General features: G+C 39.9%; 1 protein-coding gene across 1 annotated transcript in view; it reads right to left on the bottom strand.

The window, feature by feature from the left end:
- Positions 1 to 3,100: 3,100 nt before the first annotated feature.
- LOC139708332 (mucin-6-like) overlaps positions 3,101 to 27,755 on the bottom strand; it is a 43,744-nt gene continuing 19,089 nt past the window's right edge. Inside the window, exons 18-27 of the mRNA XM_071620293.1 lie at positions 26,130 to 26,358; positions 25,287 to 25,336; positions 24,207 to 24,272; positions 18,951 to 19,193; positions 14,141 to 14,284; positions 12,712 to 12,872; positions 11,022 to 11,178; positions 10,271 to 10,492; positions 5,745 to 6,479; positions 3,101 to 3,264 (exon numbers count right to left, since the gene is read on the bottom strand). Of these exons, the coding sequence (XP_071476394.1) occupies positions 3,101 to 3,264; positions 5,745 to 6,479; positions 10,271 to 10,492; positions 11,022 to 11,178; positions 12,712 to 12,872; positions 14,141 to 14,284; positions 18,951 to 19,193; positions 24,207 to 24,272; positions 25,287 to 25,336; positions 26,130 to 26,358 (2,171 nt within the window). The remainder of the gene's footprint in view (positions 3,265 to 5,744; positions 6,480 to 10,270; positions 10,493 to 11,021; positions 11,179 to 12,711; positions 12,873 to 14,140; positions 14,285 to 18,950; positions 19,194 to 24,206; positions 24,273 to 25,286; positions 25,337 to 26,129; positions 26,359 to 27,755) is intronic.

The raw sequence follows: 27,755 nt of genomic DNA, 5'->3' as shown, positions 1-27,755 counted from the left end.
TAACGAAAATTTGTACGTTCCGCCAAGAATTGTACATTATACTCACGCAAAGTCCATGGAAGAAAAAAATGACACTTTCTAGCGCAATCCGTGACCGTCGGAGTTCATCGCTGCAGAAATGTCGCTATAATGGCAACTGGTATTCCTCCTCATAACGCATGGTTCTCTTTATAGGTCTATAGTACAATGTCTTGACAATGTCTGATGGCAGTTTCACATAGTTGGCAAAATATTGAAATGGCAGGTTTGTCACAAATGTGTTTAATGTTCACTTTCCTTGAGCTAGGTTTAATTGGATGAATGGCTATACTGTCTATGAGTGCAGGTATTTGGGGATTCGAGGATTTGTACCCGACTTTTGACCTTTTTATAAGTGTAAGAAGTGAAATTTATCACTTTCATTTGACGTTTGACCTTTTGGCAAGAAACTTCGAAGAGAATCTCTATTGAGTGATACATGCATACACTAAAGTTTCAAGAAAAATCCCGCAGGCATTGCATACAGTAGATAAAAGGGAAAAGTGACATTTTGATGGGTTGACCTTGACCTTTGGCCCATGACCCCACAAATTCCATAGATGATCACTGCCAGTTAATCCATGCATATGTACTAAGTTACATAAAGATACCTTGAAATATTTGTGAGATATGGAAAAAAAGGAAAATTAAACATTTCTACTTGACCATTGACATTTGACCTCATGACCCAAAACTCTCTCTGGTGAATCTTTATTTGGTAGTTCACGTATACACCAAGTTTCAAGAAAATACTTTCAGGCATTGCATAGATATGGGGGAAATAGTGAGATTTTTAAGCATTATATTTTGACCTTGACCTTTTGACCTTTGACCTTGAGCATGCGCACCTTAAAGTTGACGCACTACTTCGCCCACTCATACATACACATGCCAAGTTTTATTAGGATACCTAAAACCATTTTTTAGTTACGATGTCCACAAAAATTGATTACAGACGGAAGGACGGACGGAAGGACAGACGGAACGACGGACGGACGGACGGAAGGACAACCCGAAAGCATAATGTCTCCGGAGACACTTTTGTGTTGGAGGCATAAAAATACATGTACCAGATTTGAAGGATGCAAGTTGTGCGCTAGTCTGGCTTCAAGACCCTCCGCTCGTACTATTTTTCTATGGTCTCCGCGGAGGGCGCATTTTGTAAAAGGAGTCCAGTTGGCAAAGGGTTTTTTAACCAGACTAGTTGTACGCAAATACGTGTCCAAAACAAAGAGATTATGAGGGCGTAGTCCAGTGGGGAGGCAGCCGCGCGAGGGAGCTGCCATTTCGCGTTGTGGGAGCCGCCATTGCACGGATCCTGTACAGTTATTAATAAGTAGATGGCAGCTTAATACGCTCGACTTGAATATTCGGCGCAGTGACCTTGCGTTGTTTTATTGTGACGTCACAATGGTCATGTTTAAGCGTCATAATGGTGCTGATGTTGTTTACGCGAAGCAAACGTCATAATGCTCAAGTAATGTCTAGTCTACACCCAAGTTCCCACTGTTTATTTTGCAAACAACAAAAAGGTCTGGACTCTACCAAATGGTTCAAATGATATGATATCATCGTAGAAACTAATATTTAAACAATTAACTACATTGTGATTCTGAAAATGAAAATGTGTAATGAAGAATAACATATCATTCCAGATATGGTATGAGAAGATATGACTTGAACGGAGACTTAGATCCAGCGCCAGGAGCTGAGTGTGCGCTCCCTCTTCAATTTTGGATGCGCTATTTGTACGCACCGGAATACCTGCGTTGAAACAAGCAGAAAACCTTGTACACGATAGCAGACTTAGGCCCAACTCTTCCTCCATCAGTTTAAGTCAGTCTTCAGTCACCAGACATTCACCCCTCCTGAAACGCCAAATGTCTCTAGGCCCCGAAAGATCAAAAGACCTACACATCACGGTTGCAGGTGTTGAAAAGCTGCTTAACAATCTTACCATCAACAAAGCAGCCGGTCCTGATCTGATACCAAACACCGTATTGAAGGAGTGTGCAGCTGAACTTGCTCCTGGCCTCACTACAATCTACAGGTCATCATTAAGCACTGGGTCGTTACCATCTGACTGGAGAGATGCACTTATTTCGCCAGTCTTCAAAAAAAGGTGACATTCATCAACCCTGTAACTACCGCCCAGTCTTCCTTACATCAGTTATATGTAAGCAACTGGAACACATTATTTGCCGCCATATTTGTAAGCACCTTGAAGATAACAACATTCTATCCACATTAAATCATGGCTTCAGATCTGGCCACTCCACTGAAACTCAACTCCTCACTGTAGCGCATGATCTCTTGCTGGCCCACGATAAAAAGACCCAGATGGACATCATCATACTGGATTTTGAGAAAGCCTTTGACACCGTGCCTCATTCCCTCCTCCTTCACAAACTTCGCCTTTATGGTATAGAAGGCCCTATCCACCAATGGCTCTCATCATTCCTCACCAAAAGACAGATGAAGGTAGTAGTAGAAGGGGAACTCTCCGGCTCAACAGCAGTCTCCTCTGGGGTACCGCAGAGAACGGTATTGGGCCCTCTACTCTTCCTATGTCACATCAATGACTTACCAAATGTTGTCAAATCCCAGATCCGTTTGTTCGCAGACGACTGTGTCCTGTACAGGCCAATCACATCTCAACGCGACCATGTCAGATTACAAGATGACCTGTCCAGACTCCATGACTGGGCACGTACATGGGGGATGAGATTTAACACTGCAAAGTGCCAAGTGATGAGTATTGACCAGAAATCGTCACACTTCTACAGCATAGACGGTCACATCCTAAAGCAAACACCCCAGAGAAATATCTAGGAGTTACATTATGTGATGATCTGAAATGGACCCCACACATAAACAGTACCACCAAGAAAGCAAATGCAGTCCTAGGACTACTCCGTCGCAATCTCCAATTTTGTCCAGGGCAATGCAAACGAACAGCATACATTGCCCTAACACGCTCGGTTTTGGAGTATGGAGCATGTGTGTGGGACCCACATCATCAAAAGGACATCGACAACCTTGAACAGGTACAACGCAGGGCTCTCCGATTCATCACAGGAGACTACACATCTAGGACCCCTGGCTGCATCACCAGCATGAGGCAGAGGCTAAAACTACCCACCCTAGCATCAAGAAGGCAGGTACTTAAATTATCATCCTTCTTCAAAGCGGTCGAGGGGTTGGTCCCGGGTCTACCCATTGAAAATTTTCTGACCAGAACAAGACCTTAAAGAAATATTAAAATTAAACAGTTCAAAGATCACAAAACTCAGAATATTCTTGAAAGACAAGTGATAAACCACGATAAAGGGTTTAAAGTTCGTCATTGTAACACAGAGCAATATAAACATTCATTTTTTGTGAGCGCCCCCCTCGCTTGGAATCACCTCCCAACAACAGTGATCAACAGCCCATCTCCAGAAGTCTTCAGAAGCAAGATAGAAAAAAGCCACCTTCGTTACGATTAATTTAGTTCGCGCCCTCTCTCCCCGCTGCACTATACCACACGGTCCGGCAGCGTATTGATCCACATCCAGAAGATATGACTTGAACGGAGACTTAGATCCAGCACCAGGAGCTGAGTGTGCGCTCCCTCTTCAGTTTTGGACGCACTATTTGTACGCACGCGTATGACGACTACTTACTCTATAGGTATAATCTTTTTTGTCCAAAAGGTCCAAAATCTGTGCGTGCGCCACATACAGTTCTGTGGCGTGCGCCGCTGATGTCGCAGCACGGTCGACAGCGTGACCTCCGATCGCGTTCCCAATTGCATGGCCGTGCGGAATACTGATTTTCCGAATTGTGTATCTCAATATCGATAACAAAAACATGAAGTCTAATAAATGAAGATTGTCCTTAATGAGTCTGAGGCATGGTCTGAGGTGACAAAAATGATGTCAGGAATAAAATCTCAACGCGATCGACATGTTTGCTTTATTTTTGTTTTTCGTTTTTTTATTTTTTTTAAATCTCACTTGTACAGCCCTGTCGCGTTTTCACAGCGACTGGGCTGTGTAGGGCTCACACCTGCAAGTAAAATGGAATGTCCCAGACCCCTTCACAAATTCGTACCAAAGATACCAAAATAAATGAAGAGAAAAATTAATTAAAAATCATCAATGCAGTTTGGCATAAAACTGAATACCTGCAGATATTGAGTATGAATTCCTCTACAAACTGCATTTTGGTTTGAAGATGAAAGCTTTTCTCATGGAATTTGAAGGGACTATATTTCATTGGGTGCGTGTACGGAAAATAGGTGATTTTTTGAGTGAAAAGAACTCGTACTCTGGCTTTGCGGACCCTTGGACAGAGTTTGAGCGAAAGGACCTGCCTTGGAAATTTGATGGACGACAGGATATAGCTCACTTATCCAGGTTAGTGAAGAATGAACCACCTCATTTCTTCCAGCTATTTTACAGAATTTTTTTGAAATTTGAATTTTAACACACGTCTCTATGGGGAATTATTTACCCGTGTGAGCCCTATAGAGAATGCACGCAATGTACACAAGTCTGTGGGAAGTATTCATCCCATACAATCTCTGCTAGTTTATGTTGATCTATATTCTATCAAATCCATCTCTTCCTTCCCCCACCCCCCCCCCCTCCTCCCCCCTCTCCCTCTAACCCCCCCCCCCAACTCTGTTTAACTACAATTTGTTTTATTATTATGTTCTTGTGGTACTAGATCTTGGTAGAAACTAGTCATCAGTATCACACAACTTTGAATGATTGTGTCATTTTAATGTATTTCTTTGTTTGGGCTACCACTGAAACAGCTCAAAGTACATCAAGTTAATCTGTTTGATAAATAAAAGTGTTTTACAGTACTTTGAAGGCAATAAGGTGATGATGACACACCCTTAAGGATAACTACCTGCATCCATATATTCATCTTATGAAAAACTAATCAAAATTGCAAGATTTATTTTTGAAAAAACTCCAAAGGGCATCATTTTCAAAAGTGTCTCTTTGAGAAGCTTTATAACCCTTGAATGTGCAATTTTCCATATGATGTACTGTAGAAGCAAATATCATCAAAAACACATTATGATGTTAAAAGGTGAAATAAGAAATATGACCCCCACTATAGGGCTCACATCTGTAAATAAAGTGGAATTTCCCAGACCCCTTCACAAATTCGTACCAAAGATACCAAAATAAATGAAGGAAATAATTAATTAAAAATCATCAATGCAGTTTGGCTAAAACTGAATAGCTGCAGATATTGAGTATGAATTCCTCTACAAACTGCATTTTGGTTTGAAGATGAAAGCTTTTCTCATGGAATTTGAAGGGACTATATTATTTCATTGGGTGCGTGTACGGAAAATAGGTGATTTTTTTAAGTGAAAAGAATTCATAGTCTGGCTTTGCGGACCATTGGACAGAGTTTGAGCAGAAGAACCTGCCTTGGAAATTTGATGGATGACAGGGTATAGCTCACTTATCCAGGTTAGTAAAGACGAACCACCTCATTTCTTCCAGCTATTTTACAGATTTTTTTTTTTTGTAAATTTGAATTTTAACACACGTCTCTATGGGGAATTATTTACCCGTGTGAGCCCTGTATAGTTACCCTCTGGTAGAGAAGTGCCAACACTGAAGAGGCTACCATGAATAAAGAAGACTTTATTATTATTAATTTGTTCCAACCTGGACACCACGTGAATGAGGACAAAGAAAAATGAATCAGTTTACCTGTTGTGCCTGGAGCTGCTGATGTTGTCTGGGGCTTTACAGACGGGGTTGTAATAGTTGTAAAGAGAGTGGCTGGGGAAAACGGTGTAGTAGTTCTATATTTTAAAGGAGGGGGAATGTGCTCAGGTGGCGTTAGTGTGTGAATGGGTGGCAGTGTAAGTCTGGGGGTTGTCTCAAAGGTAGGCTGAACAGATGTTGCTGCCGTTGTAGGAAACTGGGAAGTCGGAGCTAAAGTTGTAAACAGAGGAGGAAGTGTCTTTGTGGTTGGAGGGGGAGTAGACACCACCGGAGCCGTTGTCGCAGTTGTTGCAGGTCGCTCGGTCGTGCCTGTTGTCGCGGGTTGAGTAGTTTTGACGAAAGTCGTGCCTACAGGCTGCGATGTGGCTGTTGCCGGTGGCAGTGTTTCGGTAGGAGCTTGACTCGAGAGAGACGGGGAAGTGATGAGAAGGGTAGTTCGAGGAGGTCCCATTGTAGTGGCAGGCGAAGTTGTGGTTTGTGGCCCTAAAGATATCGACACCACCGGAGTTGTTGTCGCAGTTGTTGCAGGTCGCTCGCTCGTGCCTGTTGTCGCGGGTTGAGTAGTTTTGACGAAAGTCGTGCCTACAGGCTGCGATGTGGCTGTTGCCGGTGGCAGTGTTTCGGTCGGAGCTTGACTCGAGAGAGACGGGGGAGTGGTGGAAAGGGTAGTTCCAAGAGGTCCCGTTGTAGTGGCAGGTGAAGTTGTGGTTTGTGGCGCTAAAGATATCAATCAATCGACGTACATAGAGGATTCATATATTGCTTCAAGCAAAGAGAAAAAAAATCTTTAGAGCAGGAATTCCTGACAAAGGTAATGCTGCATCGTTGTCAACTGAAAGCCACCGGACCTGAATAGAGTAATGTAGCCGGGAAAGGCGCAAACCTGCCACATAGGGTAACTTGAGTTTAAATAAAAAATGAATAACATGGTTGCCCAAAGTCAAAATTGCCTTAGAGATATTTTTCGAAAGTCCGAAATCATTTCGAAGTCTATAGTTTTGAAGATAGAAATATAACGTTTGAGAAAGATGATTACGTGATATCCAGTCGTGATATCAGTTATACTATACTATACTACTACTACTACTACCGCTACTACTACTACTACTACTACTACTAGTAATGGTAATAGTAATGATAATAGTAATAGTAATAGTAATAATAATAATAATAATAATAATAATAATGATAGTAGTGATAATAATAATAATAACTAGACTTAGAATTTGTCAACACTGACAAATTAGGTGATCCGATCTGTTTGGAAATCAATGATGTGAGTCCTGATCCAAATAGGCATGACCATACAGGTTTTATCGGTGTTGAGGGGACATTGGCCGTGTGATGTTTGGATTCTCATTTAGAAAAGGGAGTCAGACCTGCCATCTTTGGTACCGAATTTGGTATACAGTAACGAAGATACAGAATGAAGTATATAATATGACCTTTGACCCCACTTTGCACACCCAAGATGACATCTGAGCAAAAAGTGGTTATTTTGTGAAATGATTCTTGTAACATGGTCTTTGCGTGTGCAAAATGTGGAAAAGATAGGACATGTATTCACCAAGATACAGGATGAAACATTTTTTAGCTTTGACCCTAATTTACATAACCAAGATGGTGTCCGATAAAGTAGCTGTTATTTTTTTGAAATAATGTATGTGACATGAACTAAACATGTGCAAAATATGGGGGTAATAGGAATGTCTTTCTTGAGTTATTGCAAAGAAAGTTGCAAAAAGAAAGAAATATGAAAAAAATACATCGAAGCTAAGCTTTAATTTTTGCAAAGTTTTATGACGTGATTTCGATGTAGTATGAATAAACGAAGGGCACATAACGATAGCGCAAAGTCTCGGCTACAACATATTAAAATCTGGGAGAAACTCACCGAAGGGTCAGTGAGCTAGTGCTCAATAAAATCATGTCAATTTTCACATCTAGAAAAATTCCCTCCCATAGAGATAACACGTCATTACGAAGATACAGAAAGAAGTACATATGACCTTTGACCCCACTTTGCACAGACAAGATGGCATCTGAGCAAAAAATAAAATGGTTATGTTGTGAAATTCAATACATCAAAGATAAGCTTATTTCAACCACGTTTTTTGACATGATTTTGTCTTCGTATGAAAAACAAAGGGCACACTAGCGATAGCGCAAAGTCTCAGCTACAACATATTAAAATCTGGGAGGAATTCACCGAAGGGTAAATGAGCTAGTGCTCGATAAAGACAATCATGTCAATTTTCGCATCTAGAAAAAATTCCCTCCCATAGAGATAACACGTCATAACGAAGATAGAGAAAAAAGTACATATGACCTTTGACTCCAATTTACACAGACAAGATGACATCTGAGCAAAAAGTAGTTATTTTGTAAACTGATTCTTGTAACATGGTCTTTGCGTGTGCAAAATATGGGAAAGATAGGACATGTATTCGCCAAGATACAGGATGAAACATTTATGACCTTTGACCCTAATTTACATACCCAAGATGGTGTCCGATCAAGTAGTTGTTATTTTATGAAATAATGTACGTGACATGAACTAAACATGTGCTAAGAATGGGGCTGATAGTCATTGTTGTTGTTCATCTATTGCACAGAAAATAGTAGAAAGAAAGGAAAATAAAGAAAAAGGTTATGTTATTTTATAGAAATTTGAAGGAGAAGCATAAAAAATCAGAGAAAGATAAAGTTAGGAAAGGATATTAAGACGAACTAAAAAAAATAAAAAAGTGTTTAAAAAATATCAACAAAAAAAATTGGCAGGAGTGAGCTTCGAACCAGGGACCTTAGGATTACGAGTCGGATGCGCTATGCAATGACCTATTTGATGCTCCATAGGCCCTGTGTATTAAGCAAAATGACGCTGCATCGAAACCACGTGCCATTTTCAACAAAGTTTTTCGACGTGATGCCGACGTCGTATGAAAAAATGGAGGGCACACTCACGATAGCCCAAAGTCTCAGCTATAACATACTAAAATCTGGGAAAAATTTATCAAAGCATAAGTGAGCTAGTGCTCGAAAAAGATAGTAATGTCAATTTTCACTGCCAGAAAAACTGCTCTCCCATAGAGATAACACGTAAACTGGTCAAATTTTACAAGGATACTTTTAATCCATTTTTACGAGGTGATGACGTTATCTAATCAAAATGTTGTTATTACATTAATGAAAGAACATTTCGTAAGCTACAACATACTGAAATCTGGGTGAAAATTGGCGAAATTTAAGTGAGATACGCTCGAGTGAATTTGAAATTTGATGACGTCATTTTGAAAATTTACTTTTTTAACTTTATTAAGAAATTTGATATCTTCTAATCATTTTTTCAGTATCGCCAACCCATGAAATGACATGTACAGCTCATCAGCTTTCAAAATATGTAAAGAAAAGGGGGGGGGGGGGTCACCGTTCATCCTGACGAGTAAAATCAGATTTAAAATTGGCGGTTTTTTGGCATAGTTGCACTGTATATCGCCATTGACGCGCGCGCGGAATTTCAACTTTGACGGGCCCGTATGACGTCATATTGGGTCGGATTAACTTGAAACTTGATAGAAATATACCTTGACATTTCAGACATGCGATGCGTGTGAAAAAACGGGAAATTTCTGTTGCATTTGAGCTGTGCGTGCGTATATATACGCGCGCGTACGCGTCCGTCCAATTTTTTCAATTTTTCAAAAAATGCTCCAAATGGTCTGAAACGTGTGCAAAAAAAATTTTTGAGCTCGATTTGAGCATACAAATATTTCAACGCGCGCGTACGCGCACGTTTTAAGGTATAGATAAATTTTGAGAATATGGGTAGAATGCGCTTGACTTGAAATATATGTGACGTAAATCTCATTGAAAAACTCTAGTTCATTAATGAGATATGATTGAAAATGTGTTTTCATATAATGACGTCATAGTGACGTCAAGGTCGACTGATCACTTTGATTTTACTTCGATTGTCGTCTTTGGGACACGATACATATATGGTATAAGTTTAACATTCATAGGCAATGCACTTTCTGAGCTAATCCCTACACAACTTTTGCGGAGAAATAAAGAAGAAGAAAAAGAAGAAGAAGAAGAAAAACGAATCAGTACAGATACAAAAGGTGATCCGAGAGGATTCTCGGATCACCTAATAATAATAATTTCATACAAGTGTAATTCAATTGAGAAAGCAGATAAACAAGAAGCATGACCACTCCGTGTGAAGACTACTGAATAACAGCAGATGGCCCACCTCCCTGGTCATAGGGGTACTACAAGCTATACAATAATTGCCGAAATATGGAAGCACACTCACTGGGCTAACAAATTATTCAGTACGGAATTCTTCATAATACTGTTGACTTTTGACAACATCCGGAGGCTCGATGCAATTTTTTTTTGTTCATTTTATTTTCAACATTAGTACGATCAGCCTACTTCTTTAGATCAGGCTCTGTTGAAGAAGAATGGGCTGCTTAATATTTCGAACCTATGCTGGTACTTACTCGTCGATGAGAACCACGTGGTGATGGGGGTTCCAGGGGTCGTTGGTTGTGTTGGTACTGGAGTGCAAGTTCCGTTTCGCTCCACCGTACCGGGCTCGCAGAAGCACCCTTCTATCTTCGGCGTGATGCACTCGCCCTGATCGGCGCACCCCCAGCAGGTTGTCGGGCAGCTGCTGTGGCACGGGTAGTAGACCCTGTGGTCTTCACATGGGCAAGGTACGGCTGTTAAACAAAAAAGGTAATAAAAAGAAGAATAATTTCATATGATTATATGTGACAGTCACATTCATTACAGACCCCAGATAATTGTCGCAAGTGTCAATTATCAGTAGACCTGGAAAAAAAAGCCTTCGGGGAAAACAATGTTGGTTTCCAATTATATTTCATTTGTGTTATAAATGTTATATTTTACGTATAATGTGTTTCCTTGGCTTTTTGCTATTCAGTTTGTTTTCTTGCTTGCTTATTTGTTTGGGATTTTATAAGAGAGAGAGTGGACTACGTCTATGTTTACTTCATCCAGACATATTTCCCACTTTGCACTATCCACTGCTCAGAAAGAAATGACCATCTTTCCTATACTGGGGATTTTCTTTTCAGTATTCCCAGCTATAACGACTTATCCAAGAGCAAGCTGATTCACATATATATACATAATAGTATAACAGAATGAATGCGAGAATAATGAATGAAAAAAAAAGGAAATGTGGGAAAATAAAAAAACAAACAAACAAACAGACTGCTTCCTTACGACACAAATCTTCGGTCCGCCAGTTGACGCAGACACCTTTCTCAATGCACTTTTGCGCGTAGGCTGCCAGGGCATCACATAAGCACTCGCAGTCGCTTCCTCGGTAACACTTGATGCTGTCGCTGACACAGTGCTCGTAATATCGACTTGGGTTTACCTAATCAACCAAACCAAAAACAAAAACAAACAAAAAACAAACAAACAAACAAACCGTAAATATATTACAAAAAACCCTTTCGATCAAAAAATACAACAAAATTAGAAACATATACACCACAAGATTTGCAACCAGAGAAACTGAGGGGGAGAGAGAGAGAGAGAACCTTAGCAGTATAATATACTGCTAAGGTTTTTGGTTGTTTGGTTTTTGGTTGTTGTTCTTGTGTTTTATGTAAGGTAAGTGGTTACAGTGACGCCCTTAATTTTGTGGTGTCCCTCATGTGCATTGTTACTGACGTTTCGTAATTGTTGGGATTTTTTTTTCCTTTTGGTGCGCACGTGTGTGGGTTTTCATTTATTTCTTGGTCAATACAGTCAGTATGTCTGTCTGTCTATCAGTCCGTCTGATTCTATCTTTTTCCTCTCTCCCTTCTCTGTCCTTCTTTCCCTTCCTCTTTCTCACTCCCCCTTTCTTCATTTTTCTTCCAATTCAATAGTTTATTCATTTCCATCAAAAAATACATGATACAAAGTGGTAGATGTGTCAATTTGACTTTCATCCTGTTGGAAAGGACAGTTCCGTGGGCACAATATAAAATAATACGCACGAATGGTATTATAACACACCAAAAAGGAACAATTCACACTTTGCAAGTGATTGACAAATTGCCCAACATCGACTTAGATAAGCACAATTTAAAAAACAAAGCAGTACCCGCTGCATGCTATAAGGATAAGAACCAACACTTGCTGTCGGGCGAAAGCTCGGTGGTCTAGTGGAGATGACGCCTGTCCGGTGATCAGGAGGTCGCAAGTTTGAAACCTGCTCGAATATGTACGCCCATGATTTATCATGGCTACTACTAAAAAACTGATCAATTCAGTGCTTATTTACGTCGATGTAGGGCAATTTGTCTATCGGTTGCAATGAAACATCTCGACGGATTTTCATGAATTTTGCACGCTTTGTCATGGTAAGACCTTGAGAGGTAGTCATAACGATGGAAACGAGTGTTCCACTAAAAAGCCAAGCTTTCGGGACGTGGAACACTGCAATGAAAACAACAGCAACACCAATATTCCAATAAGATGTGTTCATATTAAAGCCATCAGTGTACTATTGTACATTTGGTCATTGTTATGATGCTGCTATTACAAGCATACTTCCAACAATAGTTGTTTTAGAATGCAAATAGAACATATTGTTACATTGTTATAGCAATATTGTTGCACAGGCACTATTTGGCCGTGTATACCAGGAAAGTGTGGCCAAACGAGAAGACATATAAGCGGCCAAGCAAAACAGCAACAACAACAACAACAAAACACATAAATTACAGAACAGAAGAAGAATGCGCATACGCAGTTACTAGACAACGGAGAACGAGGAAAGAGGAGCGGGAAAGAATGGAGAAAGAAATAAAGCTCTGTGCTGAGATTTTGAAACTGGTACACCAAGAGGTGAGATGTGGACATGCAGTCATGAAGGGACAGGAGCTTTGGTCCACCCGTGCAATCTTGATGCACTCACGAACTGATGGCACTCGACGAAGGGACCTTCGAGAATGGTGCCGCACATGACCTCCGCCCAGGGCCTCCGTTTCTCTTCCACCTCGCTCACGCAGGCCGGCGTCATGTCGCTGGAGGGAAGACACTCACGCGTTGCCCAGCTCTCGACGAACTCGTTCACGTCTGGTATGCGTATGCGTATGCGTTTGCGTTGAAGGAAATTTTCCATTAAAAAAAAAAAAAAAATCCCCGAAGTAAACAGTATGTATAACATAGCACGCGACCGCCATTGCAATTGATTGTTACATAATGGATGTTACAGATTGTTACAATCCAGATAATGAGTAAGAACAGCATAAAAAATTAAAGCATTGCATTTTATGGGCATTTTATAGTTGCGAAAACAATAATGGCGGCACGTAAGAATTATACACATAAGGGGTCAAAGAGTTAGATAAGGTATTATTTGTGACCCTGCATCACAAAACCAACAAAAAGTCGCCAGACATGGATTTTTATTTCTGAGCAAATTCTGAAAGAGCAGACTATAAGCTTGAAAATGAATAACTCAGCTCAAATGGACTCTCCTAAACTACCCTAATATTGGAAAGAAAGCACCCACGCTGGAAAGTGTGAAGTGAGAAAAGAGACTCTAAAGTACTGGATCTATCCAAGCGCTTAATCTTTATCAAGCCGTGCTAGCTGTGCAATGAATGGAACAAAAAACAAAACAAAACAGGACGTATTAAACACCAGGGCAACAACAATGAAATGATTATCAGATTAAGCTGAAGATAAGCATGCATTATTACCACACTTCATGGATAATTAATGTCAACCTTCGATGCAGTAGCATCATCCTTTCTAAAGGTTATTAAAGTTGAAAGTCATGAGTATGGACAGGGTCTTTAAAAATGAAAAAGACTCCTCTAATCACACAATTTAATCAAAAATTGTTCAAGAAAAGCTGCTAAAAGCACAATCCATTTCCTGTTCGTTTTATGATCCAAAACTTTGGTGTAATAAAGAAGAAGACTTGTTTTTTCAGAAATTATGAAAAAAATATACAAATTTGCTGGGTTGACCTATTTCACTCATTTTCAGTCCTAAAACAGAATCAGTGAATGCGACTTTTTGTTGGTTTCGTGTAATCAGTGAATGCGACTCTTTGTTGGTTTTGTGATGCACGGTCACATTTAGCTTTTAAAGCTCTTGCGAATGGCATGTTAATTGATATGTGCAAAATTAGAATTTAGCGATACCAGAGATGTAAAAATAGACATTTAAAACTAAAATAATACACGAATGTAATTTAGCGACGCAAGAATAATTATTATTCGAGTTTATTTTTTTGGTTCATTAATATTTCTTTCTTTAGTCATTCATTTATTCTTTGATAATCAAACTCTTCAAGATTTAAAAAAAAAAATCAAATATTGCGTTATTTCTACCTCGAGTGGAATCGCCTTGTTGCTTGGTGAAATCGTCATCGGACCTGCCGTCGAAGTCGCCGCACAAGCCACACACTCGTCCCATGTACTCGTCTTTGAGAGTGACGATGACCATGTTTCTGCCGTCCCATTGGACCGCCACGCCTTGCGAGTAAACGTCAGACACACTTGTAACATCCACAACAATCTTCGAAATATATAACAAAACTATGCCGCTGTCTGGATATCACTGATTTCATCATGTTTACGTGTACTATACATGAAATTCGTTCCTGGAAATTTCGCCGCACCTTATAATCTATAAGTGTATTACATAATCATGTAACCGACCATGTACACCTGTACCTCGGTTTGAAAATATTTTGTCATGCCTTGCTGCTCAGTGATCAAAGTGATCTAACTTTGTGTAAGCCTTTTGTAAAAGCAGACATACCTATCCTTATGTTTATGTATCATGTAAGACACCAACAATATATGTATACATGTACACTTACGTACTTGAACAATGATCAAATCAAATCAAATCAAAGTCAAATAATCTTATACTCTGCGTATAAGTCAGAGTCACTTCTAGCCATTTTACAAATAAACATATCGAGACAGCAAACTGGAATGTGTTGTTAATCTGATTTATTGATATATTTATTCATTCATTCTTCATTCTAACCTGTATATTCGTTTGTTTGTACTCATATATTTCGATTACCTATTTTATTTCTTATTTTATTGTATTCTATTTATCTATTTATCTTTTCATTCATTTATTTATTTACTTATCTATTTATTCATTTATCTATTTATCTATTTATTTATTGGTATATAAAGAGACTGATCAGCAGTACCCAGTGAAGGACTGAAAGGATCAGTATACAAATGAGAATATGAACAATACATGTAATTAAATACAATCACGGTGTACATTCAAGCACATACAAAATATGAAAAAAAATATGAAATGGAAACTCTACATACACACAAGTACAAATTAAATACAATTAATAATCAATGACGATTGCCTCGCGATTATTATTATTATTGTTATTATTTCGTTTACAGGGTGGCCCCGTCAGTAATCAAGTACTGTTTTCCAGGGGGCCCTGTAAACACATACATACAAGGTAACAATCACAAAAAATAACATCAACATAACACAATAGGTCTACATCATACAGACCAGAACTGTTCATAAAAATGAGAAAATAAAGAATGAGACTAAATGCATCAATTTGCAATCAGAATGAAAAAAAATGATACTGACTGGGTTTCTAAAAAAAATGAGTCTTCTATAATATATATGGGAATATCATATGTATCAAAATATACGTGCCTGAAAAAGTGCACAACCATTAAATTTTGTTTCTATCAATATACAGAATCAATAACTATTATCTATACTAAGCTCTTATTTCACTTATACATTATCATAGGCCTATTATATACCTCAAAATTCTCCATTCATTTCTTATAACAAAAATCAATTATAAACAACATCAATCATTCAAATTTATGAAGTTCTTCCGTCGAGATGTTTTCATTGCAACTGATTGACAAATTGCCCTACATCGACGTAAATAAGCACTGAATTGATCAGTGTTTTAGTAGTAGCCATGATAAAAAATCATGGGCGTACATACTCGAGCAGGATTCGAACCCACGACCTCCTGATCACCGGACAGGCGTCATCTCCACTAGACCACCGAGCTTTCGCCCGACAGCAAGTGTTGGTTCTAATCCTTATAGCATGCAGCGGGTACTGCTTTTTTTTTTTGTTATTCAAATTTATGAAGTTCTTCCGTCGAGATGTTTTCATTGCAACTGATTGACAAATTGCCCTACATCGACGTAAATAAGCACTGAATTGATCAGTGTTTTAGTAGTAGCCATGATAAAAAATCATGGGCGTACATACTCGAGCAGGATTCGAACCCACGACCTCCTGATCACCGGACAGGCGTCATCTCCACTAGACCACCGAGCTTTCGCCCGACAGCAAGTGTTGGTTCTAATCCTTATAGCATGCAGCGGGTACTGCTTTTTTTTGTTATTCAAATTTATGAAGTTTTTCCGTCGAGATGTTTTCATTGCAACTGATTGACAAATTGCCCTACATCGACGTAAATAAGCACTGAATTGATCAGTGTTTTAGTAGTAGCCATGATAAAAAATCATGGGCGTACATACTCGAGCAGGATTCGAACCCACGACCTCCTGATCACCGGACAGGCGTCATCTCCACTAGACCACCGAGCTTTCGCCCGACAGCAAGTGTTGGTTCTAATCCTTATAGCATGCAGCGGGTACTGCTTTTTTTTTGTTATTCAAATTTATGAAGTTCTTCCGTCGAGATGTTTTCATTGCAACTGATTGACAAATTGCCCTACATCGACGTAAATTTTATCATGGCTACTACTAAAACACTGATCAATTCAGTGCTTATTTACGTCGATGTAGGGCAATTTGTCAATCAGTTGCAATGAAAACATCTCGACGGAAGAACTTCATAAATTTGAATAACAAAAAAAAAGCAGTACCCGCTGCATGCTATAAGGATTAGAACCAACACTTGCTGTCGGGCTAAAGCTCGGTGGTCTAGTGGAGATGACGCCTGTCCGGTGATCAGGAGGTCGTGGGTTCGAATCCTGCTCGAGTATGTACGCCCATGATTTTTTATCATGGCTACTACTAAAACACTGATCAATTCAGTGCTTATTTACGTCGATGTAGGGCAATTTGTCAATCAGTTGCAATGAAAACATCTCGACGGAAGAACTTCATAAATTTGAATAACAAAAAAAAGCAGTACCCGCTGCATGCTATAAGGATTAGAACCAACACTTGCTGTCGGGCGAAAGCTCGGTGGTCTAGTGGAGATGACGCCTGTCCGGTGATCAGGAGGTCGTGGGTTCGAATCCTGCTCGAGTATGTACGCCCATGATTTTTTATCATGGCTACTACTAAAACACTGATCAATTCAGTGCTTATTTACGTCGATGTAGGGCAATTTGTCAATCAGTTGCAATGAAAACATCTCGACGGAAGAACTTCATAAATTTGAATAACAAAAAAAAAGCAGTACCCGCTGCATGCTATAAGGATTAGAACCAACACTTGCTGTCGGGCGAAAGCTCGGTGGTCTAGTGGAGATGACGCCTGTCCGGTGATCAGGAGGTCGTGGGTTCGAATCCTGCTCGAGTATGTACGCCCATGATTTTTTTATCATGGCTACTACTAAAACACTGATCAATTCAGTGCTTATTTACGTCGATGTAGGGCAATTTGTCAATCAGTTGCAATGAAAACATCTCGACGGAAGAACTTCATAAATTTGAATAACAAAAAAAAAGCAGTACCCGCTGCATGCTATAAGGATTAGAACCAACACTTGCTGTCGGGCGAAAGCTCGGTGGTCTAGTGGAGATGACGCCTGTCCGGTGATCAGGAGGTCGTGGGTTCGAATCCTGCTCGAGTATGTACGCCCATGATTTTTTATCATGGCTACTACTAAAACACTGATCAATTCAGTGCTTATTTACGTCGATGTAGGGCAATTTGTCAATCAGTTGCAACATCAATCATCTTACAATATTCAACAACATAATATTTGCTTGTTCTACCCCCAGTGTTGCCCCATAATATGTGACGCCATGAAGTGTCTTGCATAACTACACCTATAGATCAACACAGATGCCAATTTTGAAATTGATTACTTAAATAATATGGGGGTTACTCAATCCACAAAGTTTTGGTAAAATTATGGTTACCATGACAACGCATTGTCCGACAAAAAAATGCGATAGGTCGGGGATGGCATTGCTCTACATCTAATTTTGTGAATTTTGCTGAGAAAACGGGATTGTTAAGATGGATCTGTGCTGCATCTGCCTGTCTGAACATAGCAGCCGGTTACCAAAAACAAAACAGCATTTTTCATTGCCTCATCCCGACTGGAAAGAACACAGTGTCCCACAGTGTGTTCACAGTGTGTTCATAGTCGACTATGTGAAAACGCTCGAATTTAACAGTGTTAAGATGATTTCACACTGTGGTGTAGTTTTCACAGAGTATTCATATAGTAATGTTTTGTTTCACACTGGAAATTGACGACTCGGATTGTGTTCATACTGTTAAAACGCTAGAATTTAACAGTGTGAAGAGATTTCACACTGTGTTCACACTGTGGTTCTCACACTGTGGGGCATTGTGTTCTTTCTAGCAGGGATATTATGAAACGCATACTGCGGCGGTACGAACTGACGCTTTGTTCCTGCAATGTAATGCGACCTCTTTCCACTAGACATGCTTGATGAGCATACCGTCCGTCTTGAAATTAGGGACAACGGGTTCGGAGATTTTTTCACTTCAGTCAGACCAAGTTATACGTAGTATACAGTTCTATAATGGGATGGACTTGTGACCAGCATAGCAGAGGCGGATCAAGGAATTACGTAAAGGGGAGGCGCCATTACAAGATAAAAGGGAGGCGCAACGCCACCCCCCCCCCCCATTTCTTTCTTTTTATTTCCTTTGTTTTGACAAAAAATAAAGAGGGGGCGCCCCCCCCCCCCCCCCGGACCCGCCATTACATAGGCATGTCTTCATCTTTACTGGTTAAGCTTCATTTAAAGCAGTAGCAGTAGCAGCAGCAACAGCAACAACAACAACACTAACAACAGAAATTGCAGCAACAACAATTACAAGAACAAGAACAAAAACATCAACTACACAGGCAGCAACAACAACGTAATAATATCCCGGTAACATGGGCAAGAAAAAAAAGGATGTCGTTACGATCGCGACAATCTTGGCGTACCTTCGTGTTGCACTAATGTGTATCTTCCGCCGATATCTTGTACGCACGCACAGGCCTCCGGGGGTCGAACCTTGGGGTCGACGCCGCGGATAAGGTCGATGGTTATGTCGACGAATTCGATGTGGACGGACTTGGTGCAGAAGGCCCCGCCCTCGGCGCAGTCGATGCTCTCGATCATGACGCTGAAAGTCCTGTTGGTGTTTGGCGAACAGCCGTCCGTGGCCATCATGTATGAACAGGAACCTGTGCAAGAATGGTAATAAGAGGAAGGGGGGGGGGGGGACAGAGAAAGAAAGGGGGTTGAGGGAAGTGAGAACATAAATTATAATCGAATATTGGAGTCTTTGCGTAACCATTTTTTGCTTACACCCATGTGCATGCATTTATATACATGTATGAGAAAGGACAGAGAAATCGGTGCGTAGCTTTCACATCATTATTCCTCTCACTGTTCCTACTTTTCGGAACAGTGCAAGAGTTGAAAAATTGGTCTCCGCTGGGAATCGGACCCGAGTCTTTGGCATGAAACGCCAACGCCTTACACTGCTCGGCCACGGAGACGTCATAGCGGTTCAGGCAGACCCAAGCCTGATTACCCGACGGACCAACCTTTCAACCCTTTATGTGTATGTTCCTTTTTGGGGGGCAAAGAGTTATGAATAACAACCAGCCGCGTGCCTCAGCTGGATCTTTTAATGAGATTCACGCACCGGTGAATTGGGATAATGTTTTTGCGAAAGAGATCACCGCTACAATAGCTTTTTTTTATTTATATATAAATATATATATATATATATATATATATATGTGACCGCGCACCTCAAAACGAACATAAAGTCGCACACACTGATTTTGCGTGAGGACTGAAAATAAGTGAAATGGGTCAACCTAGCCAAACTTGACTTTTTCATATTTTCTGAAAGAGCGGGTCTTCTTTTACATTATGCTAAAATTTGGTATCATAAAACGGGCAGGAAAGTGTGTTTTTTTAGCAGTTTATCTCGAACATTTTTGGTAGAATAGTGTGATTAGGTGTGTCTTTAGAATCCCTTTTTCATTTCTGAAAAACCTTGTCCACACCCTTCACTTTCAACTCTAATAACTTTTGAAAGGATAGGGCTACTGCTTTGAAAGTTGGCATTAATTATGGACAGAATGTGTTAATGAGGCATGCTTAATTTCAGTTTGATCTGATAATCTCTTCATTGTTGTTACTCTGGTGGTTTACTTCCTGTCTTTTGTCCCATTCATTGCACAGCCAGTACGGCTTGGTAAAGATTAAGCGCTTGAATAGACACTTTACTTCAGAGCCTCTTTTCTCAGTTCACACTTTTCCTGAGTTTGTGCTTTCTTTCCAATATTTAGGTAGGTTAGGAGAGTCCATTTGATTTGAGTTATACATCATTTTAAAGCTTAAAGTCTGCTCTTTCAGAATATGGTCTTATTAAAAATTGATGTCTGGCGACTTTTTGTTTGTTTTGAGGTGCAGTGTCACATATATATATATATATGTCATTCACTTCTGTTCGTTTTTGATGAGTGACTACCAGGAAAGGCTGGTTGACTATCAGGTAAAGTCTGATTGACTATCAGGAAAAGTCTGATTGACTACGGGAAAGACCGTTGACTATCAGGAAACAGTATTCCATCACGGACAAGGCACAACTACTGGCTGGGATGTCTTTTGGGGGCCTGAGGTGTGAGGTTGCGCCAGTGAAAGACAAGATGAGGTGGGTCTCTGAACCGTTTATCTTCGTGATAGTAAATCGGAGCATGACGTTGGCAATGTAAGTCCATTGAAAAGCTATCAGGGATTCATTTCGTCATGTTTTTCAACACTGAATTCATCCTTACATCTTTGGCTCTTCATCTTTGGCTCTTCATGGAGGGAACCAGTCCATGGATGCGTCGTTGCTACGCCTAACGCGCACAGACACTCTGCGCGGTTACCATGCACCGTGGCAGCAACTAGCTACCAGACTAGACGCATTCCATGACACATCACAGGCAGGTTAGTTTTGAAATCAGGAGTAGACGTATACCTTTGTGTGTATGTCTGCTTCAGAAACGGATTTTAATCTATCATCACATCGCATCCTGGTCTCTGATGAAGAATGCGATGACTAACCTGTTTGGTGTCTTGTTTCTAAATCATGCGCTTTCCTCGCCAGGATAAAGCGTTTTTAGATCTAATTGCCATTTTAGGTTTTTATCATATATATATATATATATATATATATATATATATATATATAGATAAGTAACAAAGCTGCAACAAAGTTCATGCTGTATTCACCAACGGTTTATTTCTTCACACAAATTTTCGAGCGTCTCGCCGCCCTTTCTCAAGTGTTGATACTGAGAGAACAATAACAAAATTAAGCCATAACAATATATTGCAACCGTGTTACCAAGGATGCGCGCTTTAACGCATCCATGCTAGGCATCCTAACACCCAGCGCGCATCCTGGCAACAGTGCAATGTTACGTCATAATGAAATTACAATGAGTATAAAGCATACATGAAAAAACTTGGCACGACTGATACAGAAGTAATTCCTCTGAATACGCAGCTGCGGTGGTAATGTAAAAGCAGTGCATTATTTCTTTCAAAATTCAACATACACATAAATTAACTTTAATTCTAGTGTATAGATAATCTTTACATAATCTGAAATTATCATGATCAATATAAACATTCGATTTTTTAAAATCAAACTGAATCGTCACACTGATGGTTATGCAAAATATGTGCAAACAGTTTACCATTCCTTTCAAACTTCAGCATACACATACATTAACTTCCAAATTCTGGTGAGTAGATAGTCTTTAAATAATCTGAGACTATAGCATGTATATGAAATACGTGAAAAGTCATATTTTTCTTCTTTTGATTATATATATATATATATATATATATATATATATATGTAGCCCAGATGGCTACTAGCACATATAATAAAGGATAGAATAGAAGAAGATAGAAATTTAAAGAAAACAGAAGCATTACAGTTATTTTCCAAGTCAATCTGTGACGTCAATATGAATCAGTCTTTTCCCCTTCTTGGAGTTTATGAAACCCTTTATTTTGCTTCCAGCTAGACTTCCTTTTTTTTGGTCAATTCTCCTCTCCCAAGAAAAGTTATTGGTCCTTGGAATTTATGAGTTTGACATTACCTACTTTCTCCAGCTAGTGGTCAGTTCCCCCGCACTCTCCATCACCAAAGCCCCAATCCAAATTATGGGAATGACGTGTTTTTGCCCTCCGATCCCTAAAACATGAATGACCCTCGCTGGTCTAGAAGGTCGTTCTCCAGCAGAACTTCTCCTTTATTTTGATGTACTTTAGTGCATTGGGTCAGACAGGAATTCCAAAGACAAATTCAGGGACAACAACCCCAAAAAAAAAAAAATGATGACGATGACGTTGGACGTCTTAAGGACACTAGCATTCATTTGTTTTATGATTTTATTATCCAAGAAACAATAAGTCTTGACCAGTGGTTACAGAGAAAGAGGAAATAAAGAAACCAAAAGACAGTGGGCGAGTTAATCAGAAATTGAGATGAATCCAAGAAAACGGAGTTCTACAGAAACGAATGGGAGGAGCTAATGGAACAACTGACCAATAAGAAATTAATTTCCAGTGAAGATCACACCCCAAAATAAGATTTAGCCAATGAAATACTTTTAGGGAAAGGATGCCAATACTATAAAAGACCATGTTTGAGGAGAGTTAGATAATTAATAGAGAGGGGAAACAACAGAGGAGCTGCGTGATTAGAGAGACCAGAAGATAGAGAAGGGCCAAGAATAGTTGGAGACCACAGAGATAGAGTCAGAAGATCCCCTTCCTTATCCATCATGCTCCCCTCCATATTAATCAACTAAACTCTATCGACGCTGTGAATGTGACGAGGACCTTGGTCGGACTGTCGAAATAAGTTAACCGGTGACCAACGACAAGTCGAGAAACGGTACACCACGACAATACAGAACTTTGGTTTACACCAATGTGTTGTGTAACGAACTCGAAATAGTCGACTGATGTCATCAGAGATGTTGAAGCGTCCTGTCAGGTTGCCACAGCGTGGACAGCAATGGTGACGATCTGTTTAAGGAAGCAGTGAAGGCAGACCGGTCAACGGACGCCCCAGCCCTTGGACGAGCTCGATCGACATGCAGACGAGAACCTCATCCCGCGACCATGCCGATGTCGAGATAAGTGGCCACACCCACTAACATCATTTTCCCTATTAACCAAACCCCTCCCTTTCCCATAGACTAAGATGGTAGAATATGAAACGGTCTCCAAAGGTGTAGAAGAGTAAAGTGATAAATGATGTGTTCAATTGAAAGTAATTGGTGTTTGTAATCAAGTATCTGTTTCAGACCTACGAGAAGGCAGGTCGGTGAATAAATATGCTGTTCGCAGCATTGACATTTTCAACGTAAATTCTATCCTTCTCCCGCATTTTATATTCACTGTTGTTGCGAAGCAATATTTAGTCTCTTTCTAACTTTTGGAAATTTGTTGATGATTGGTGTCTATGTGATTAGCTAACCCCCGACCAGTAAAGAGAGAAGCTAACAGACCAGACCAAAATTTATCCGCCTCTGTACAACATTGGTCACGGCCCCTAGAGACAATTAGGGGTGTGGGGGTTGCATTTATTATATAATTTTGACAAAAGCCACCGCCAGACAATGACACATTCGCCAGGCAGCGTTAGCTCGAATGAAATTGCAACATCTGTAACTGCAGGTATTTTTCTTGACACTTCTGAAACTCTTGTCCCTCGTTTTATTTCTCTTTCTTGTTTCTCCTTTTCTAATCCTTCTTTTTTCTTACAGCTTTAGGAAACATCGGTGTAAAATGAATGTGAAATTAACAAATAAACAGTACGAAAATTAAAAAAAAAAATCAGTTCACACCATTGTAGACATGAATCCCTACGAAATCGGTTATCCCAACTCTCTAACAAACTGAAAGAAGCCTGCAAGTACATCAGCAGCGAGTGCATCCCATACATTACTCGTTGCCAGATACGTTTTCAATTTCATTTGCTCAATTAGGAATATGAAACGTGAAAGCTTTATCATGTGAAACAAGAGATGGGCCACGTGAAACGATGTGTCAAGTGCATTTGCGAACTCACACATACATTGTACATACATACACATACACACAAAGAAAATACAATGTCCTGAAATGCAAGATAAAGGGGAAAAAAGAATATCATGCCAATACTTTACCATCGTAGTTGAAGACATTGTCGTCAAAGGTGATGAAGGAGGAAATGCCATAGGCCCAGCACGATCCTGTTAAAAGAAGCCGGAACAAAGAAAATGTTAGATAAAACAAAACAAAAAAAAAGATTACAGCAAATTTTAAGCACATCTAGTAAAAACGAATGTCGCAATGATATTTTAAAATGTTGGCTGCTTCAGACGTGTCTTCATTATTTGAAATTGACTTTTTCGTCGCATCATTACAAAATAACGGACTCTTCGATCGTGTGGACATTCTGGCTCACTAGAGCGGTTTAAAATGGCTGCAGTCCACTCGCGACTTCCGCGGTGTTAATCAAACATTTCGATTTTTGTTCACGACGTACTGTTCTGACGTCGTGGCCCCGTCCCCTCCAGCGGGCCGGCTATGGGGGAGGGGGGGGGGGGGGGGGGGGGTAATGGCCCGGGGCGCTCGGGCCCCCACTTGTTTTTGTTTTTGTTTTGGACGTCATGACCCCGTCACCTCCAGCGGGCGGGCTATTGGCGGGGGGGGGGGGGGGGGAGGGGGGAGGGGGAGGGGGGGGGGGGGGAATGGCCCCAGGCGCTCGGGCCCCCACTTGTTTTTCTTTTCTTTTGTTTTGTTTTTTTGCATAATACATAGTTGTTGTTGTTTTGGTTTTAATGGCGTGTATCACTCAAAATTGAGTATTTACGCCAAGTAATGGGCCTACATTAGTCTGGTTTCCAGACCCTTTGCGAACTGGACTCCGCAGCGACGAAGTCACCGCCCCGTGACGATAAACCTACTCCACTTTTCGACGCTGAGGGCGTCACTGTCCTGTATAGCAAAATGATACGAGCAGAGGGTCTGGAAGCCAGACTAGGCCTAAATAGGGTCTCACCACTTGGGGCCCACCCCCACTTTTTTTTATACTTTTTTTCTTTTGCTTGTTGGAAGTTTCACCAGAAATATAAACTTGGTCCCACACTCTTAAAAACGCGGCGCCGACCCTGCTACCTACTTGACTGCTGATGAAATGTAAAGATATACAGAGACGAATCAATTAATATTGGAAGGCGAAATTGAAGGGGATGGGGTCTTACCTTCATCAACAGTGGAGGCGCATTCCCACGTGGACCCAGCCCGGCAAATGCTTTGAATGAAAATTATCATAATACACGATGGGTGATAAACAACCGTTCTTTTTTTATTCATTTTTTATAATTATAATCCTCAATACTAGGGACGGTACTTGAGGAAATGATAAAACGCACGTTCTATTTCAACCATTTCATTATAATCATACAAAAATATTTACATATACGTGTTCATACAAATTCAACGCGACATTACGAGATAAAGGAAAATACTACGAAAACCTGACGAACGAAACTACAATTATAGACTGTGACTTTTATAACTGCACCAAAACAAAGTTGTTGGAAATGGATCTTTACTAATCTCAGATGTGGCGAATGTGGCATCTCTAGCTAAAGGTAAAACCCGGTGGCAGCGAATTGACATCCAAGGATTACTAAGAACCCCCCCCCCCCAAAAAAAAAAAAAAATCCTTTACTTTTCACAGCGATTTCAAACCCGCTTCCGATGCAAATATCAAAGGGTATCTTATGATAACTATGTGGAATTTATAACTTCAAAAAAAATATATGAAGCAATGAATAAGAATTCAAATGAATTCAATTCAATAAATATAGGTATGCTTTTTTTCTCATCAAACAACTTAGTGATACATAATACAAAGTGTTCATTCGACGATTCATATTTTCTTCACAATATTATTTTTAAAGAAGTACAGGTCATAAAATGTGATGGAAAATGTATGTACAGATTATCAAATAGTAATGAGAATGCAATGCATACCTTGACATGGTGACAAAAAGTAAATACAAGGAGTGAGAAAGAGAAGAATATTGATACGAAGTTACCAGAGATCGCTTCCATATTTTCGAATCACGCCCACTGCGTACGGTGTGCCGTCCATAACGCAGGGGCAATTCTTCGGAGCCACACATCGTTCGTTCCACTCGTCCAGCACCTGTCCCTCGGGGCACTGACACCCCTCCTCGCAATCGTCGTCCCCGCACACCAGGGAGTGGATGTTCCTGCAAGTCCTGGGACACACGCACTGGCTGACCACCTGCCCGTAATTGCATTCTGTGACGACAGAAGATTACATGTTCATACACAAATTCACGTGCAAGTAAATACGTTGGGAGAAACCCACATACATTTATGTTGTATTTTAAATCATCAAACATTGCATTTTTTGATATAACGAACACAGTGAAAACGAAATACCGGTTATAACAAAATATAAATTAGGCCGCAACGTTATCCGCTCTATGTCTTTTTTTAATAATTTCTTTGTTCGGTTATGACGAAATTCCGATATAACGAAAGAAAATTGCCGGCCCCGAGGACATTGTTATAACGGGAGTTCACTGTATCTATCTATCTATCTATCTATCTATCTATCTATCTATCTATCCATCTATCCGTCTATCTGTTCATTTATTTTTCAATTTGTATGAAAATATCATAGCATGCTTATCATATTCTTTACATGTCAGCAGCATTTGAGCAAATTGATCACGCAACTCTCAAGAAGTCTTATGCCGCGGACATTGTTTTCTTTGTTTTTTTCTTTTTCTTGTTACTTTTCGGCGTTTATATTTCTCCAATTCACAAATTGTCATTCCTTTAATTACATAACCAAGTAAGAAATAATATCACATCCTCATCTAGGAATCTACACCCTACAAGCAATGCTTCTATGTAGATTCCTCATATTTCACATATTTCATTGTCTTATAAGCTGTACTTGACAATTCATCCAGGTTTTTGTATAGCGATGTTTATGTTTTATGTATTTGTTGAAATGTGGAATATGGAACAATAAAAAAAAATGACCTCAGGCAACTCCCAGGCGGCGACGGGATGTCCCTCCCCCTCCCCATCTAATCAACTGATATAAGCAGTCATAATGCGACCATGGCATATAGTTCGCTGTCACTGGTGGAAAGAAATCAAATCAAATCAAATCAACAATCAAATCAAATCAAATCTAATCTAATCAGCAGATAAAAAATCCACCTCTAAAAAATAGAAACAAAAACTACGATACAAGATTGTGTGAAGGTAGACCTAAAAGGCCCCTATAACATAAGTACACAAAGTACAGTAATGAGGAGGGCCGTGCAGCTGACAGGAAGAGATGGCGCATTTCCCTGATAATGGGCAAGGAGAAGCTCATGATCGCAAGTAGCAGGCAAGAGGTGCCCGAGATAGATAGATAGATAAGATAGATAGATAGATAGATAGATTAGGTAGGTAGGTAGGTAGATAGGATAGTAGGTAGGTAGACCAGACAGACAGACAGATAGATAGATGGATAGATAGATAGATAGACAGATAGATGAATAAGATATAATAGATAGATAGATAGATAGATAGATCGATAAATAAATAAATAAATAAATAAATAAATAAATAGATAGATAAAATAGATAGACGATACACCACAATTAGTATGACCCAAGTAGTGACAAGGA

Source organism: Diadema antillarum, unplaced genomic scaffold (genome assembly GCF_040938485.1).
Source record: "Diadema antillarum isolate AM-2024a unplaced genomic scaffold, OU_Dant_1.0 seq00001325_RagTag, whole genome shotgun sequence".
NCBI classification, from domain to species: Eukaryota; Metazoa; Echinodermata; class Echinoidea; order Diadematoida; family Diadematidae; genus Diadema; species Diadema antillarum.
This window is presented reverse-complemented; position numbering and strand designations above follow the sequence as displayed.